Source organism: Perissodus microlepis, chromosome 1 (assembly GCF_051167445.1).
Source record: "Perissodus microlepis isolate ML-2025 ecotype Zambia chromosome 1, ASM5116744v1, whole genome shotgun sequence".
Classification (NCBI taxonomy): Eukaryota; Metazoa; Chordata; class Actinopteri; order Cichliformes; family Cichlidae; genus Perissodus; species Perissodus microlepis.
This window is the reverse complement of record NC_140461.1, coordinates 1,786,954-1,801,831: the sequence shown is the minus strand read 5'-3', so window position 1 is coordinate 1,801,831 and position 14,878 is coordinate 1,786,954. Positions and strand designations below refer to the sequence as shown.

Here is a 14,878-nt window from a genome sequence, read left to right as displayed (position 1 = left end):
CCTGAGATCAACAATCGAGGAAATTACACATCATTGGCACGTGTCACATCCTTCCAACAGCACTGTTTTCTGCTGTGAGATGACCTTTTTCATTTCAAACCAAATCTTAGAAGCTCCTTCAGCTTTAGGAAGCCCGCGTGGTTTAACTTAGCGTCTGACAGATTCATCATAACTCACAGTAAAACTATGAAATGGGGAACTGGTGTTCTGGAGTGTGCAGCTGAGAAAATCCCAGGAAGGCATCAGGCTGTCAGTGACTGAACTGGGGTGTAATTCTGAGGATTAGAGGCGTCTAATCTGCAGTGTGTGCCACAAAATGTCAGATTAGTGCACCTAAGGAACGTCAGGGTTGTGCAAATATTTCATCCTCACTTCAGGTGACAAACTGTTATCAGGGAATTCAAATATCTGTTGGCACGATAATCAGTGCAAACTGGCATTTAATTTCATTCATTCAGGCCGACGCTGCAGCGCGGGCGTGAGCGCGGGCGTGAGCGCGGGTTCTCGCGTGTGAGGATTACCGTTGATTTGATTAGTCCTAATCAGAAATGAGTGGTGCTTCTCTGCTGATGCAGAATCTCAACCATTAGTGGCTGCAGGCCATCAGCATCACGGCGTCTCAGAAAAACTGCAGTTTTAGAGTCACTTCACGTCCAGCTGCATGGAGCTACATGCACTTATCGCCATGGCAGCCGGTTTTATAGCATGCTGCTTATCATTAATCAGCTGTTTCTTCACCTACTGGACGTACACGCTGAGTAAAGCTGCATCACAGAAACCTCCTCCATCAATGACACATCTGAGGGTCTGGAACCAGCTGGTAGCAGAAGAAACCAACTCAGGTCAGCTGGTCACTGACCATTTGGTTGGTTGCTCATTTAAGATAAGATAAAACTTTATTAATCCCTCGGGTGGGTTCCTCTGGGAAATTCGGTTTCCAAAAAATTTAATACAGTCTTAAAAACAGGAACAAAACAATTGGACATGATGTTCTTAAACTGCACAGACATGCAAATCCACCTGTCTGAGAGTGAAACACTCGTTCATGCATTTATTACTTCCAGGCTGGACGACTGTAATTCATTATTATCAGGAAGTCCTAAAAACTCCCTGAAAAGCCTTCAGTTAATCCAAAATGCTGCAGCAAGAGTCCTGACAGGGACTAGAAGGAGAGAGCAGATTTCTCCTGTTTTGGCTTCCTGTTAAATCCATAATTAAAATCCTGCTCCTCACATACAAGGTCTTAAATAATCAGGCCCCATCTTATCTTAATGACCTTGTAGTACCATATCACCCTATTAGAGCACTTCGCTCTCACACTGCAGGCCTACTTGTTGTTCCTAGAGTATTTAAAAGTAGAATGGGAGGCAGAGCCTTCAGTTTTCAGGCCCCTCTTCTGTGGAACCAGCTTCCAGTTTGGATTCAGGAGACAGAAACTATCTCTACTTTTAAGATTAGGCTTCAAACTTTCCTTTTTGCTAAAGCATATAGTTAGGGCTGGACCAGGTGACCCTGAATCCTCCCTTAGTTATGCTGCAATAGACGTAGGCTGCCGAGGATTCCCATGATGCACTCACCTCTCTAACTCCCGGTGTGTTTATATGTAATTAGTTTTGTCTCTCTATCCCATCTCTGAGCAGGAAAGTTAAAGAGTTATTTATCCGCTGTTCTACGTCTTTTGTTGATGTTTTCAAACCTTCCTGGAAAATGAAAAGTTTTCCTGATGCTTTAATGTGTGTTTAATGTTGTAAAAGACTCAATTTTAATCCCGATGTCATCTCTGCCTAAACTTATTCTCACAGTGAGAACAAAAGTTTAAATCGGGCCAACAGCAGATCCCCAGGGTCACACGTCACTCCTCATTAAGACTTTCTCAGTCTTTAAAATCGAAATGTGTCATTGTCTCAGTTTAAATGATGGGAACACACACACACACACACACACACACACACACACACACACACACTGTGTCACATCAGAAGGAACTTGCATTGAAGTTCATGAGCGGTTCTGGCACAGCGGCCGGAAACAACAGCTTCAGATCTAAACACTGAAACCTTCTGTTGATATTAAACTACTGCATATAAACACTGAACATTTTTCTTTCGTGTCCTAATTGCTCCGTTACCCCGCAGCCACTTCACAGTGTTTATGTATCTTTGCGTTTGCTGAATGGAGGCGAGCGGAGCAGAGAGGGAGGAGGACAGCTTCTCCTCGGAGTAAATACAGGCTGAAATATCAGGACGACAGCTGCAGATGGAGAAAGCCTCTTACGACTTGTGTATAAAGACACCATTAAAGGATAATGTGTAATTTCAAGTGTCGGTCTGCGAATGCGTCGGCCTTTTCCATCCACGGAGCAGCGCGGTCGCAGGTGCAGTGTGATGCAGGCAGCTGGATGTGTGTAAGCGGGGCGAGTTATTGGATTTGATGAGAACGGTATAGCTCGTTACACTGACTGTTGCTGCAGCAGCTGAGAGGAAATAACCCTTTTCCCTCTGTTGTTCGCTCCTCCTGTCACAATTTTCCACTTTTTTTCTTTACTCGTTGTCAGAGCTCCTCCCGCTTTTTCTTTCAGTGTTGTTCTCTTGTTTTTGTCTCGACACATTTAGTTTGAGTCAAAAATGTGAAGTTGGGAGAAGTCGCTCGTCTCATTAAGAGAAACTTGCTCTTTAAGGATTTTGTCAGCAGTTCGGTGGAGCTTACATAAACCCTCTGGAGCTCTGCATAAACCACAGCGAATCATCTGCCTCCACCTCCTCCTGTCCCAGCTTCCTCCTCTGTCTCACCGACCCTCTGCATGTCCTCCTTCACTACATCCACCAACCTCCTCTGAGGTCTTCCTCTCCTCCTCCTGCCTGGCAGCTCCATCTTCATCTTCCTTTGTCCGATACCTCCATCCTCCCGCCTCTGCACATGTGCAAACCCTCTGCTCAGACTCACCAGAGAAGCTCTCAACACCTTCAGCTCGACCTCCACCGTCTCCAAACCATCACAGCAGCTCTCACTACCATCTTTTAAATCTTCCCTTTCAGGCCTGCTGCTCTTTTTCTGTCACAGATCACTCCTGACACTCATCTCCACCCGCTTCACCCTGCCTTCAATTCTGTCTTGCTGCTCCTCTTCTCTCCAGAGCATACCTCCACCTCTCCAGGCTCCACCTGTCTCCCTACTCTCACTACAGATCACAGCGTCGTCTGCAAACACCATAGTCCGCCTGCTCCTCCTGCCTGACCTCATCTGTCAGCCTTTCCATCACCGCTGCAAACAAGATGGGGGTCAGAGCAGCTCCCTGATGCGATCCCACCACCACCTTCATCCCATCTGTCGCTCCTACTGCACACCTCCTCGTACATGTCCTGCACCACCTTCACATCCTTCTCTGGCACTCCTGACTTCCTCTCACAGATCCACAAAGACCTGGCCAACATCTGCCCTCTCAGAGCAATCACAAGGAAACCTCTTTCTCATCGTGAAGCCGTCCTGCTGCTCACTGATCATCACCGCTCTTCTTCAACTACTCTCTGAAGCTAGCTTCATCCCACTGTAGTTCCTGCAGAGCTGCACTTTTGATCTTCTCCCTTCCTCAGGATTCCTCTCACTCCCCAAGATGATGTTGAACAATCTCCTGCCCTGTCTCAGAGACATCTGTAACCCACATAAAATGAGGGTACCACTTTAAGGACCGATAAATATGAGGAGAGATGGACAGCCTGTCAAACCAATCGAAATGCACAGGTCCCAGTATGCTTTGACCAATGGGAAAGCATCCTGCCGCTGTGTGTCCCTCCCACCTGCTCTGTGTTCGCTGTTACGTGTGTGTAGTCGCGTGCTGAGCTGCGCTGCAAAATTTTGATCCCTGAGAGACTGAAGTTTTTGCTTCTGCTTCCAGAAGTGAGGAAACACTTGAAGCGCAACTTATGTTTATTTTCCTTCACGTCGTATTACTGTCATTAAAGAAAAAAACATGCCCTGTTACGCTGTTTAGAGTCCCGCGTGGTTCGACCGAGAGACACCGTACCATTGTCTCCGGCCGTGATGCACTCAGATCGCTGAGCACATGTATGTCTTAGTTTATTGTTCAGTAACTGAATTTATCTGAATTGTTTGGTTAATAATTGTCGCATATGCACTAACTTTACTTAGCTTGGTTGTAAGTTTTAATGTTTTCATAATGTATTTAGAAAAGTGTTTGTATTACAATTTTTAAAATAAGATAATATATCGCAGTTTATGTAAGAGAGAAGTTTTATTTTTGCAAATTTGAGTAGTTTAATTGCAAATTGATGTAGAGTATGATGTCAACAAAATCCTAAGTTGTGAATTATAGCTAGAACAGCATAATTAATATTTGAATTGCTCTTCTGACCCCGTCTGTTGGCAGGTCAGGTTTTATTGTATGCTGAATTGTTCCTGAGGTGGATTCGATGGCGAGCCTTCCCACCTGGACTTAGAGAGACTGAGATTCGCTTCTTTTCCACTTGATGATGTGCTGCACCTTGAGGTGTGGTATGACTGTATCACTCACACTTTCTCACACAGCTGGTTATACAGGAGACCACTGACTGACATCCTCTCACCTCTATTTTCTTTCACACCCTGGGAATTTTTTGGACTTTGAATAATAAGCTGTTGTGTAGAACATTCTCCACATGTGAAAGGAGTGTGTTCTTTTGAGTTACACTCTTGTCTCTGTGTCTCATTTAAACACACCCCTGTGCTCCTATAGTCGAACCTATTGGCCCATTGATATATTCTTTTCAACAATTCCCCTTACTGTGTTACGCATCTCCATACAGCCACATCTATGTCGTCCGAACCAACCACCTTGCTGACTGATATTCATGCTCATGAATCATCATCGGGACAACAACAGCAGTGTTCACGGCAGGGAGAAACTGCCCATCTGCAGTCTGCCAGAGATCATACGGATGAACCAGGAGGCTGTGTGATGCATGTTTTCAGTGGATAGATGAGACCAGACGGATGGCGTGCTCTTCGTGAAACCCGATTGTGTTGTAGTGCCACATTGGGATGTTTTTTAATGCATCTGTGCCACGACAGCTCGCTGTTACTGAGCGAATACTGAATTGTGAATTACAGCAGAAAACTCTAATGTCAGGACTTCAGTCAGTGAAGAGGAAACACACCACCATCCCCGAGCTAATGCTGCTCTGTAGGGAGAAGGTTCCTGAACCAGCCACTGCAGACACTCACAGATATCTAATATATATATTTTTAGGTCAAATAACCAAACTGTGAGTTCCTAAATTTCCCCTTTAAACTAAACATTTTCAACATTTCACAGTGAGCAGTGAGGAGATCCGGAGCTGGGCAGTGTGCAGCCGCTGTGCTGTTAATGAGCGAGCGTACCGGTGCGCTGTGTTCACAGCTTACAGTCCAGTGCTTCTAACATGTTTACTGCCACACTTCAGAGGCTGAGTTAAATTTAACTAATTAACTGTTGGCTGGAGAGTGAAATTGCCATTCGGTGTTTCCGTGTTCATGCAGCATGAGATGCAGCCAAAGTGACGATAACAAGAAAATGAAAAACAACAAGCCGTCCAAACCTCGTGATAGATGTACGCCACCGCTGCCTGCCGCCATCCAAAGAGTCACTACACGCGTCTGTCAGGAGTGATACCTGCGACGCTGCTCCTGTCGAGCAGTTAGAGTCCGTATATAATCCACTCGGGGTGATTCTGGCGTCTCTGTGCTTTCATTATTTCATCGTGGCCCGCGAGGATCATCACAGTTTAACTGGGACAAAACTGAACTAATGAGGCCAAAATGTAGAAGAGGCACGCCAAAAACACGACCTCGAGTGAACTTGAGTGTCAAACACAATTCTGGCTCTTGTTTATTGGAAGCAAAGCAGATCAGGCTGATGTTATTACAGAGCTACAAACTCCGCAGAGAGCCAGGAAGGGTGGACAGATGTGTCAATTAAATGTGGGACAGGAGAGTGCACTTTATTTCCCAGGGCTGACTCCAACTGGCAACCTCCCAGGCTGGAAAAAGAAGGCGCTGTGGAAAACTCTGAGACCTGCAGTTCCTCTCATATCCACACGAGGCAGGCTCCAACGGTAAGCCCTCCTTACAGCAGGAACAAACGGCTCTGTGGTCTCCATAGTTCATGTCCTAGCAAACATTTCATTAACTCACCTGTTTGATTTTGGCACTCTGACAGATGTGCCGGCACAGCTGTAGCTAATAGTTGTCTGCTAGACCTGTGCTGTAATTTCAATGCAACTGTCTGACCAATAACACGGCTGTCTCGGCTGAGACAAGCCAGGAAGTTAGAGCTCCAGTTTTTACGCCTATCTTGAGGATCACGTGCAGTGAAGTCGCAGTGGCTCTGTCTGTAAACTCATTTCGTAGCTTTTTGGTGTCCGTAGAGCCGATCGGGTGCGTTCAATGACCTGAGGGTGTGCTCACTCTGAGTTATGGATGTGCAAAGGCATCATTAGGAGCTTCAACATCATGAGCACAAACCTGTGTGAGGGCTTCAACACAACGCAGCAAATGCTCGACACTTACCGTAACCTGAGAACATAAAAGCTGCACTTCCACGTTCACTTTTATCAAATATAAAACCTGCAAGAAAACGAGAGCAGAGAAAGGAGGGGGCGGTACGTGCCCACGTTCAGCACCGTCTATTCACGCCAGCAGTGGCAGGAAGGATTTCTCACGGCGTCCCTTACCTGACACGCTCCGCTGATGCACATGTCAAAGGCGTCCGCTCGGCACCGAGTCCCGTCCAGCACCTTCGGGGCCAGTTCCACAGTGAGGCTTCGGCCTTTAGCCTGGCAGCGCAGAGTGCAGGGGGCGGTGGGGTCGTACGGCGCTGGGACCCACTCGTACGTGACGCCCTGGTACTTGATGTCATTGTGAGCTGAACACTGCTGAGCCCGGAAATCCCCCGACTCCGCAGGGCAGTCCTGAGGAGAGGAGACGAAAGTGTCACAATAATTCTTTATGAACTCATCTCGTTTTTCACGTGACGACTGACAGAAATTCATATTTCGCCTCCTAATTCAGTTGGCTTTCATACTTTCTGTTTCTAAAGAAGGGAGGCGGCCCTGGGCAGACCCAGGACACGCTGGAGAGGTTACATCTCTGGGCTGGCCACGGTGAGCCCTGAAGGCCACACAGTTTTAGAGGTTTTCCTCAGGAGCAAACATTTTACTTTTGCATTTCCAACCTGTGGAGGAGCTTAAACATTTCAGCAGATGATCAAACAGCTGGAGGAAGCAGGTATTTTCTGGCACCAGCAGAAACTCACAGCAGGGAGTCTGTGGCGGCAGAGCAGAGATCTCTGGTTTAACACAATTCAGACACTCCACAGAGCCGTGAAGCCTGACAGCAGCTTCCCATGGCTGGTTACCGCTCACTATCAGCTCCACATCACTGAGTGATAGTCATCAGCCTCACTACTCCTTCTTCTTTCACATGATATAAAAATATCACTACTCGTTTTTTAGATGCACCACACTAACACTTTCCTGTGACACCAGTTTATTCTGGGTTTCTATGATGAGGGTGGTGCTGGGAGAGGCTTCAGCTGAATTTAAGGCTGTTGTTTCCTTTTAATGACTCAAATATCCACAGAACGTGGAAAATGAAGCTGCAGCTGGAAGTCCGTCTGTGTGACCGAGAGGAGGTGATGCTGCAGAGAAGCTGTTTCGGTGCTTCTTAGGACCGAACGCCGTCTCGGATCGAGACCAGACTTTTGCTCCTCTGGCAGCCAAAAATCCGTCCTCCTCCGTGTGACGGAGAACTGGACAAATCCGGTGTGACACATCGGCTCCACGCAGTCACACTCTGCCACCTCTCGTATCCTTCAGCCGGAGCTCCGGTTCACACAGACTTAGCCTCAACGTGTCAAGCGGAGAGACGGGATAGAAATTATCCTGGGAATTTTTCTCACCGGATGCAATGGATCCAGACTAAAACACTTCAGTGGGGAACGAGAGAAATAAGGCCGGTTTTCCTCGGATTAAAAATGGCGAGGAGCGGTTATTTCAGCAGGCTGGATCTGTATGTGATGTTGCCATTAGCTTATAGATCATATGAGGTTTTCATGGATAAACAGGAAGTAGAGGAGGATACACACACATTCTGACCAAATTTGTGTTTGGTCTGTTCAGATTATTCCTGGGCAGTTTTTTAGCCGTGCCATCTCTGGGTGCTGGTCAGGAGACTTCTGCTCTTTGTTTTTCTGGTTTTTCTTGTTCCTTCGTTTACAGCAGCTGATCACGCCGAAGCCAGCCGGGATGACGACCAGAACGGCAACATCGACAGACAGGAAGAGGAGGACGGGCAGACGGTGCAGAGGAGGAACCAAGTGACGGGAAAGAAATGAAAATCTAAGCTGCATCTCCCATCTGTCATCGCAGCGCGAGGTCAACAGGATGCCGTGCTAGTGAGAAGCAGAGCGAGCGCCCAAAAGTCTGAGCGTCTCTGTTCCCTCTTGATTGGAGGAGTCGGTGCCCCAAGTGAGGAAGATCCTCCTGATGAGGGACAGGAAGGTGTAGCGTGAACATGACAGGCAGATCAGTGCTGCACCACTGTGGTGGAGAAAGCTGAGCTGGAAGGTGAAGCCCCCGTCATGGACAGGTATCACCAAATCACAACCAGCGTCATCTCAAGGAGCTTTATTTCATAAGGTTAAGACCCTCCAACTCCAGACGACCATCTGTGAGCCAAGGCTTTGGCAACAGTGGGAAGAAAAACTCCCTTTGAGCAGGGAGAAACGTCCTGGCTCATGTGGGAGCGCGGTTGGCACGATTCATTCCTCTGTTAAACTGACAGCTGCGTCTGGGCAGAGAAGCTCAGAGCTCTGTCTGGGTCCCACCGACGGACATAATCTCTCCAGCATCTCCAGGGCCTCCGCCAGCTGGACAAGCCTGAAACGCTACGAGGCAGATGTGGAACCACCTCAGCTGTTCGGTTCATGGAGGCTGAGCTCTCTCTGCACCACAACAGAAGATGCTTGCATCGCCTGGACCACCTTAGACCCACTCAGACTCACCGTGTTACTGCAGGTTCTGTAGCGGATATTTTTTCCTTCACAGCTTCTGTAAAACAAGGTCAGAAAAAACGATTTAGGGATTAAAACCAAAACACATCAAAAGCTTTAAAAACAGCGAGTCGTGCACCGTTTCCCATCATCAGCCGGTGAGTTGCCAAATATTATTTTTATAATCGGATAAAAATCTCAGTTGTTTTTTTTCTACTTTTCTACCGCAGGGTGATGGTTCCACTGGGGCGCAGAGATTATGGTGTAACGAGACAATAATCTCCTAATTACTGACTTACTCAGTTCATTACAGGGCACAGAGCTCACAGTGAAGACGCTGCTGACTGTGGGGGGGCGGCGGCACGCGCTCAGACGTGTTTCACAACCCCCCCACTGTCACTCACTGATCTCAGCTGGACCCACAACACCAACGCTGTGGTAAAGAAGGCCCAGCAGCAGCTGCAGACTCACTAACAGCTTCTTCCCCTGTTAACAAAGCGTTTCAGCTCCTCTGTTGTTCGTTTGAAGGCAGACGTGACCTTCTCTGGCGGTATATCAGCTGTCTTGGTTGGAGCATCACTCACACACAGATACCTGCTAATCAGTGCTCAGTGACATCCTATAAAATCCCTGAATTTCCCTCTGCACCACAACTGGAGCTCAGCCTTCCTGTGCGGTCTGTTACTACAGACTTCATAACCTCCTGAGAACCAGCCTGTTCATTTATGTTCTCTGCAGTGGGCGTTTGTTTTTGCTCTATATCTACTGACTTATTTGAGCTACCCTACTAAGTCCTGATGTGCTAAACAGAGGACTTCCTGGGCTTTCCACTGATACGTCGTGTTTGTGGGGCCTCTTTTAGCTCCAAAGGAAGGAAAATCACGAAGAAGTTCAACGGGAAGATTTGTTTTCCTCGGTTCTCAGGATGAGGCTGTTTTCTTATTCGTCTCCTACTTTCAGCTGCTCTCTTTAGCGGGTCACCTCATCTGCCTCCATCTGACCTACTCCCAAGCATCCTCCGTTACACCGACCGTTTACACCACCTTCACCTCATTCATGAAGCTTTGAACAGACTGTAAACGTGCCGATTTCTGCTTGTTGGACGAGCCTGCGGGAACTGAATCGGCCTGACGTGGACATCACAGGAACTATTTATGCTTCATCTGTGGAGGTAACGATGGGAATGATGAGTGGTGGTGACATCGTCCTGTCACCGGGTTCTCCGACGCTCTAAGGCATTCAAACTCGTCTAAAATCAAAACAGGCTGAGAGTGACGAGGAGTTCGGTGTGAGCACTGAAACCTGTGAGGACAGCAGCAGCAGTCAGTCTCCAAAGACTCAGAATCAAACCGGGGGTGACGTCACGGGGGCTGTATCCATCCTTTATATACAGTCTATAGCCAAACCTCACATCGACTGGTCTCCATGGCTGCATCGTTGGACTTCACAGCTTTTTTTTGACTCATCACTATTTCTGGTGCCGATCAGCAAAGCTGAATGTTCTTATCAACCAGTCACAGAAACACGTGCACAGTTCTCTCATCTTTCCTGCACGTTTCCAGGTCATCATTTCATCATTTCATGTACACTTTGTTTCGTCCTCTTTCCTCCATTTTCACCCTGAACTTTGCTCCAGATCGGACCTCCAGGGGCCTGAGATCCACCATGAATATAATAGATTACTACACACACACACACACACACACACACACACACACCTGTAAGGTAATAGCACACTCCACCTGCAGCATACCTTACTCAGTCAGCAGCTATTTCAGCACTTCACTGAGCTCCAGCTGGCAGAGCCCACAAAGCCAAGAAAAAGTAAACACACACACACACAGACACACACTCACACACAGCCTGAACCTGAGCCCTGTGTGAAATGTGCCATAGCGCAGCGCTCCGTTCCCTGTGACAGCACGGACATGCTGTTAAATCTGTTCCACCTTGTTAACAATCTCTCGGTGTGTGCTAACAGCCGTAAAATGCACATTTGTCCTGCTAACTCACAATAACATTAGACTAAACTGGTAGCAGCTCATTTATCCCGGGGTAAAGCAGCTCTGCTCCAATCTGCTCTTTAGTGCAGATCTGAGCCCGAGAAGCACGCTGCAGCCGTTCAGCTGCACCGGGCACGGACAGCGGCCGACCGCGGCGCCGTATTAATGAGCCAATTAATAGATTTCTCCCGCTGAAATACATCGACGACTCAACCACGGTGAGACAAACTCTGTGTGGGCGTGCAGCGGTCCGTGGATGTGGAATGCCTACAGCTTACAGCCGTTAGTGGCCTCCCGAATTTACAACAGGACCCAACATTGATGTTCAACAGTTTTCTGAACACGTAAACTCCAGTTCAGAAGCATTTTTCTGTATTTGAATATTTCTAACTCAGCGTGAGTGAATCACATCTCCCAGGGTTCAGTCTCTGGTGAACATTAAGAAACTGGAGGTCCTTTAACAGAGAACGACGGGCGGTTTGGATTATTTTACATAACCTGAGGAGGAGAGAAGCCACCTGTGTGCAGAGGCCGAGGGGAAGAACAAAATGAAGAACATTTATTACAGCTCATACTGCTGTTGTTAGCAGATCAGATACGTGAGGTGGTTCTCCTCCATTGAAACAGTGCTGGGATCCAAGGAACGACAAGAAACTTCCAGATGTTTCCTGGGACGCGCTCTCGCTCTCCATGAGTAAAAACCTAATGAGGGTCATTTATGACCACCTGCACATCGAGTGCAACAGCCGCTGTTTCACACACCGCAGCACGCTTTTTAACCCAACGTGAAGCTGCACCAACAGCTAAACGTCCACACTGGCTTTGACTTCATGTTGGCCTGTGCACACATAAGATGACGCTTAAAGCATCAAAAGTGTAGTGAAATGTGCTTTACATAACAAGCACTTCCTTATAGTCATGATTCGCTGGTTTCTTGGTACAAAGAGGAGAAAAATCCATCAGGTACAAGATCGGCTTCATCTGTCAGTTAAATCTGTATTTTCAAACACCCGTTCAGTATCAGTCCAGGACTTCACAGGTAATTCCTACAAGTTATGAGGTTATGAGATGTGTCAGCTTCTGTTCTTGTCCTTTTGGATATTACATTTGAAGCTGTCTTCAAAGATGCAAAGTTGCAGGAATGCCCTGAAATTTCAATCTTACATTTAAAGCCTCCTCACATCTGTGCTGTGCGTGCTTGTACGTGCATCCTCGCCATCCCCAAAGGTCAAAACTCCACACGGAGCTGAAATCAGCAGGTGTGCTGATGCGTCATCGCCCACCTCTGAGCCTTTACTGCAGGAGGAGCCTGCACGACAGCGTGGAGCCGCAGGTGCACACGGCGGACTTTTCATAATTTTATCAAAAGTCACACGTGGGTCCTGCAAATACGTGCAGGTCTTATCATCCTTTTTTATTTGAACATTACTCCTGTGACGGCTCTTTGTCGCCGCCTTTCATCTGCAACTCTATTCTGAAAGTCTTCAAAGGAAGTTTAATGACACAAAGAGCAAGAGAATGACATTTCTGTAGAGTACACTTTAAACTTGCAGTAAATAATAATGACAGGAAGGGTATTCACCTACTTTCATGTCACACTGATAATGACAAGTATTCTGAATATGTCAGGTATGCCTTTGAGAGCTCGTAACGGAGCTTTCTGTCATCTTTCAGTGTGAAATGTACAGCTGGCACAAAGAAAAGTGATGATTTTGGCTTCTTGTGTCCAACTGAAAACTGAGGAGGTAATATTACAGCCTGTCAGGAGATGAGATGAGAATAATAAACTCACAATAACATCAACTGAAAGGAAATGTGGGTTTTTTCCTTCTCCTTTACACATTCAACACCGACTATAATTCAGGCACTAATGGAGTTTCTGACCTCTAATAGCAGAGAGTGCTTTGGTGAGCAGCACCGAACTCAGCAGGACTCCTTTAATGGGAACTGCTTTCAGCACATTCACCGTGGCGTTTCAGAGGATGTTAATTTTCTTGCATAAATAAAAATGTAAAATAGAAATAATGAAGTTCACAATGCAGAGGAGACTTTTTTTCCTGTGAAGTTGGAAAAAAATGACAACAGCAACGAAACACAAAGACGACACAGCTGACTGTGGACATGCACATTAAAACATTTGTGCATTTTATATCTTCACAACCCAGAAACGCTCTGCCTCACTTTCTGACCCTGAGTGCAGGGAGAGGGGGCATCTGTCTGCACACACACACACACACACACACACACACACACGCCAGTTGAAGTGGTTCATGCGTCTCTGAGATGAACTGCAGACACCTCAGGCCCCGGACATGGTGGGGAAATCCTATTACTACCCCTGAAAGAAATGGATGTGCGGTGTGGTGAGGGAGGTCCGTGCAGCTCAGACTGCGACCTGGACCTGGCGGAGCAGCAGAAAATAGACGAGTGAAACATCCGTGATTGCAGTGAAACACTTTTTAAGTGCTTATCAGCCCAGAGTGCATCAGGTTGTTCCAGCAGATTCCCCAAAAATCCGTTAGTTTGTCACTCGTCCCTCTTCGCAGTTAGCAGGTACTCACCCCGGCTGACTGACAGCACTCTGCAGGCCGAGCGGAGATGGCTTAACGAAGTCATTCGGCCACTGCAATTTTGTCCTTATACAAACACACGAGTCCTTACACCTGCTCATTTCTGCCACATCAGACTTTTAGAAGCAAGCACGCACATCTGAACCCAAACCTGGTGGTAAGCTTGGTGCCGCTCTACGCTTACCTGCAGAATCTTTCATGTTTCTGATAATCAAAGAGCCAGACAGCAGCGGGACAGACAGGCCGAGGGCGTCCTCTGTTAGCTGCTGTACGACAGGCCGAGCGAGCGGGAGTCAGCGGACCCCCGAAGGGAGAAAGGCACAGTCTGCACCAGAGGAGGCAAAGCAGTGAGACCCAGGACATAGCAGTTCTTACTGCTCTGACCAGTGGAGGCAAACACACACACACCCTGACATGGATTGGATTTTGGTCCCCACAAAGATGTTTAAACAGGTATACACACACACACTACGCTAACTTCACTAATTATGTCCACAAGTCAAACTAGCTGCACAGACGCGGCGGTCGAGCTCGTCATCGGGCGCGCTGCGTAACGTTCAGCAGCGAATGGAGAACGAATCTCATCATGCAGATGAAGTCTGAACAAATCAGAAGCTCCAATCACTTCCAGACGGCGGCCGCTGTGATTGAGACCTCACTCAGACTTTTCCAACCTCGATCAGTCAGATGAAGGCTGGACGCCAGACTTCAATCAGAGTGGTAAACTGTGCTCTGACATCAGCGTCATCAGCGGGAAGGACTGCAGGGGGCCTTAATGAGAACAGCAGAACAGGAAGTGAAGTTCAGCAGGACTGGATGAGAGCTTGCACCCAAAACTGCTGCTCAGTAACTGTAATGTAGAAGATTTAAGACAATAATTCATGGATTCTGACTGAGACGGCGAGGTGCGCTGCCAGCTAGGCTGCGTAACATCATCCTCCATTATTTATTAATACCATGTAGGAACATGAATAATCGGTTCTGACTACTGTTTTCATGTCTGTCACCAAACATCGAGAGCAGTTTCTAGACATGCAGAACCAAACGTCCAACGCTCGTCCCGCTCTCAGCTCCAGTGACTCCACGGCCCACGGCAGGAAACCTACAAATGTGAGAAAATACATCCTTCAAATCATTTCACAAGACACTCAAAGACTCATTTGCATAGTGTATTTACTCCTTTTTTATCCCTCTTTGGATCTTCCTTTCAGCTCATAACCACAAAGTGTCAATTAGCAAGTTTTAGCACCACTGTGAGTGTATTTACTGTGTGTTGTTGAACG

General features: G+C 47.3%; 1 protein-coding gene across 3 annotated transcripts in view; it reads right to left on the bottom strand.

The window, feature by feature from the left end:
• adamtsl3 (ADAMTS-like 3) overlaps positions 1-14,878 on the bottom strand; it is a 185,285-nt gene that overhangs the window by 79,472 nt on the left and 90,935 nt on the right. For all 3 annotated transcript variants that reach the window (XM_084926111.1, XM_084926095.1, XM_084926103.1), the window contains 2 exons: positions 9,035-9,080; positions 6,705-6,941 (listed from right to left, as the gene is read on the bottom strand). In XM_084926111.1, coding sequence (XP_084782237.1) covers positions 6,705-6,941; positions 9,035-9,080 — 283 coding nt within the window. The remainder of the gene's footprint in view (positions 1-6,704; positions 6,942-9,034; positions 9,081-14,878) is intronic.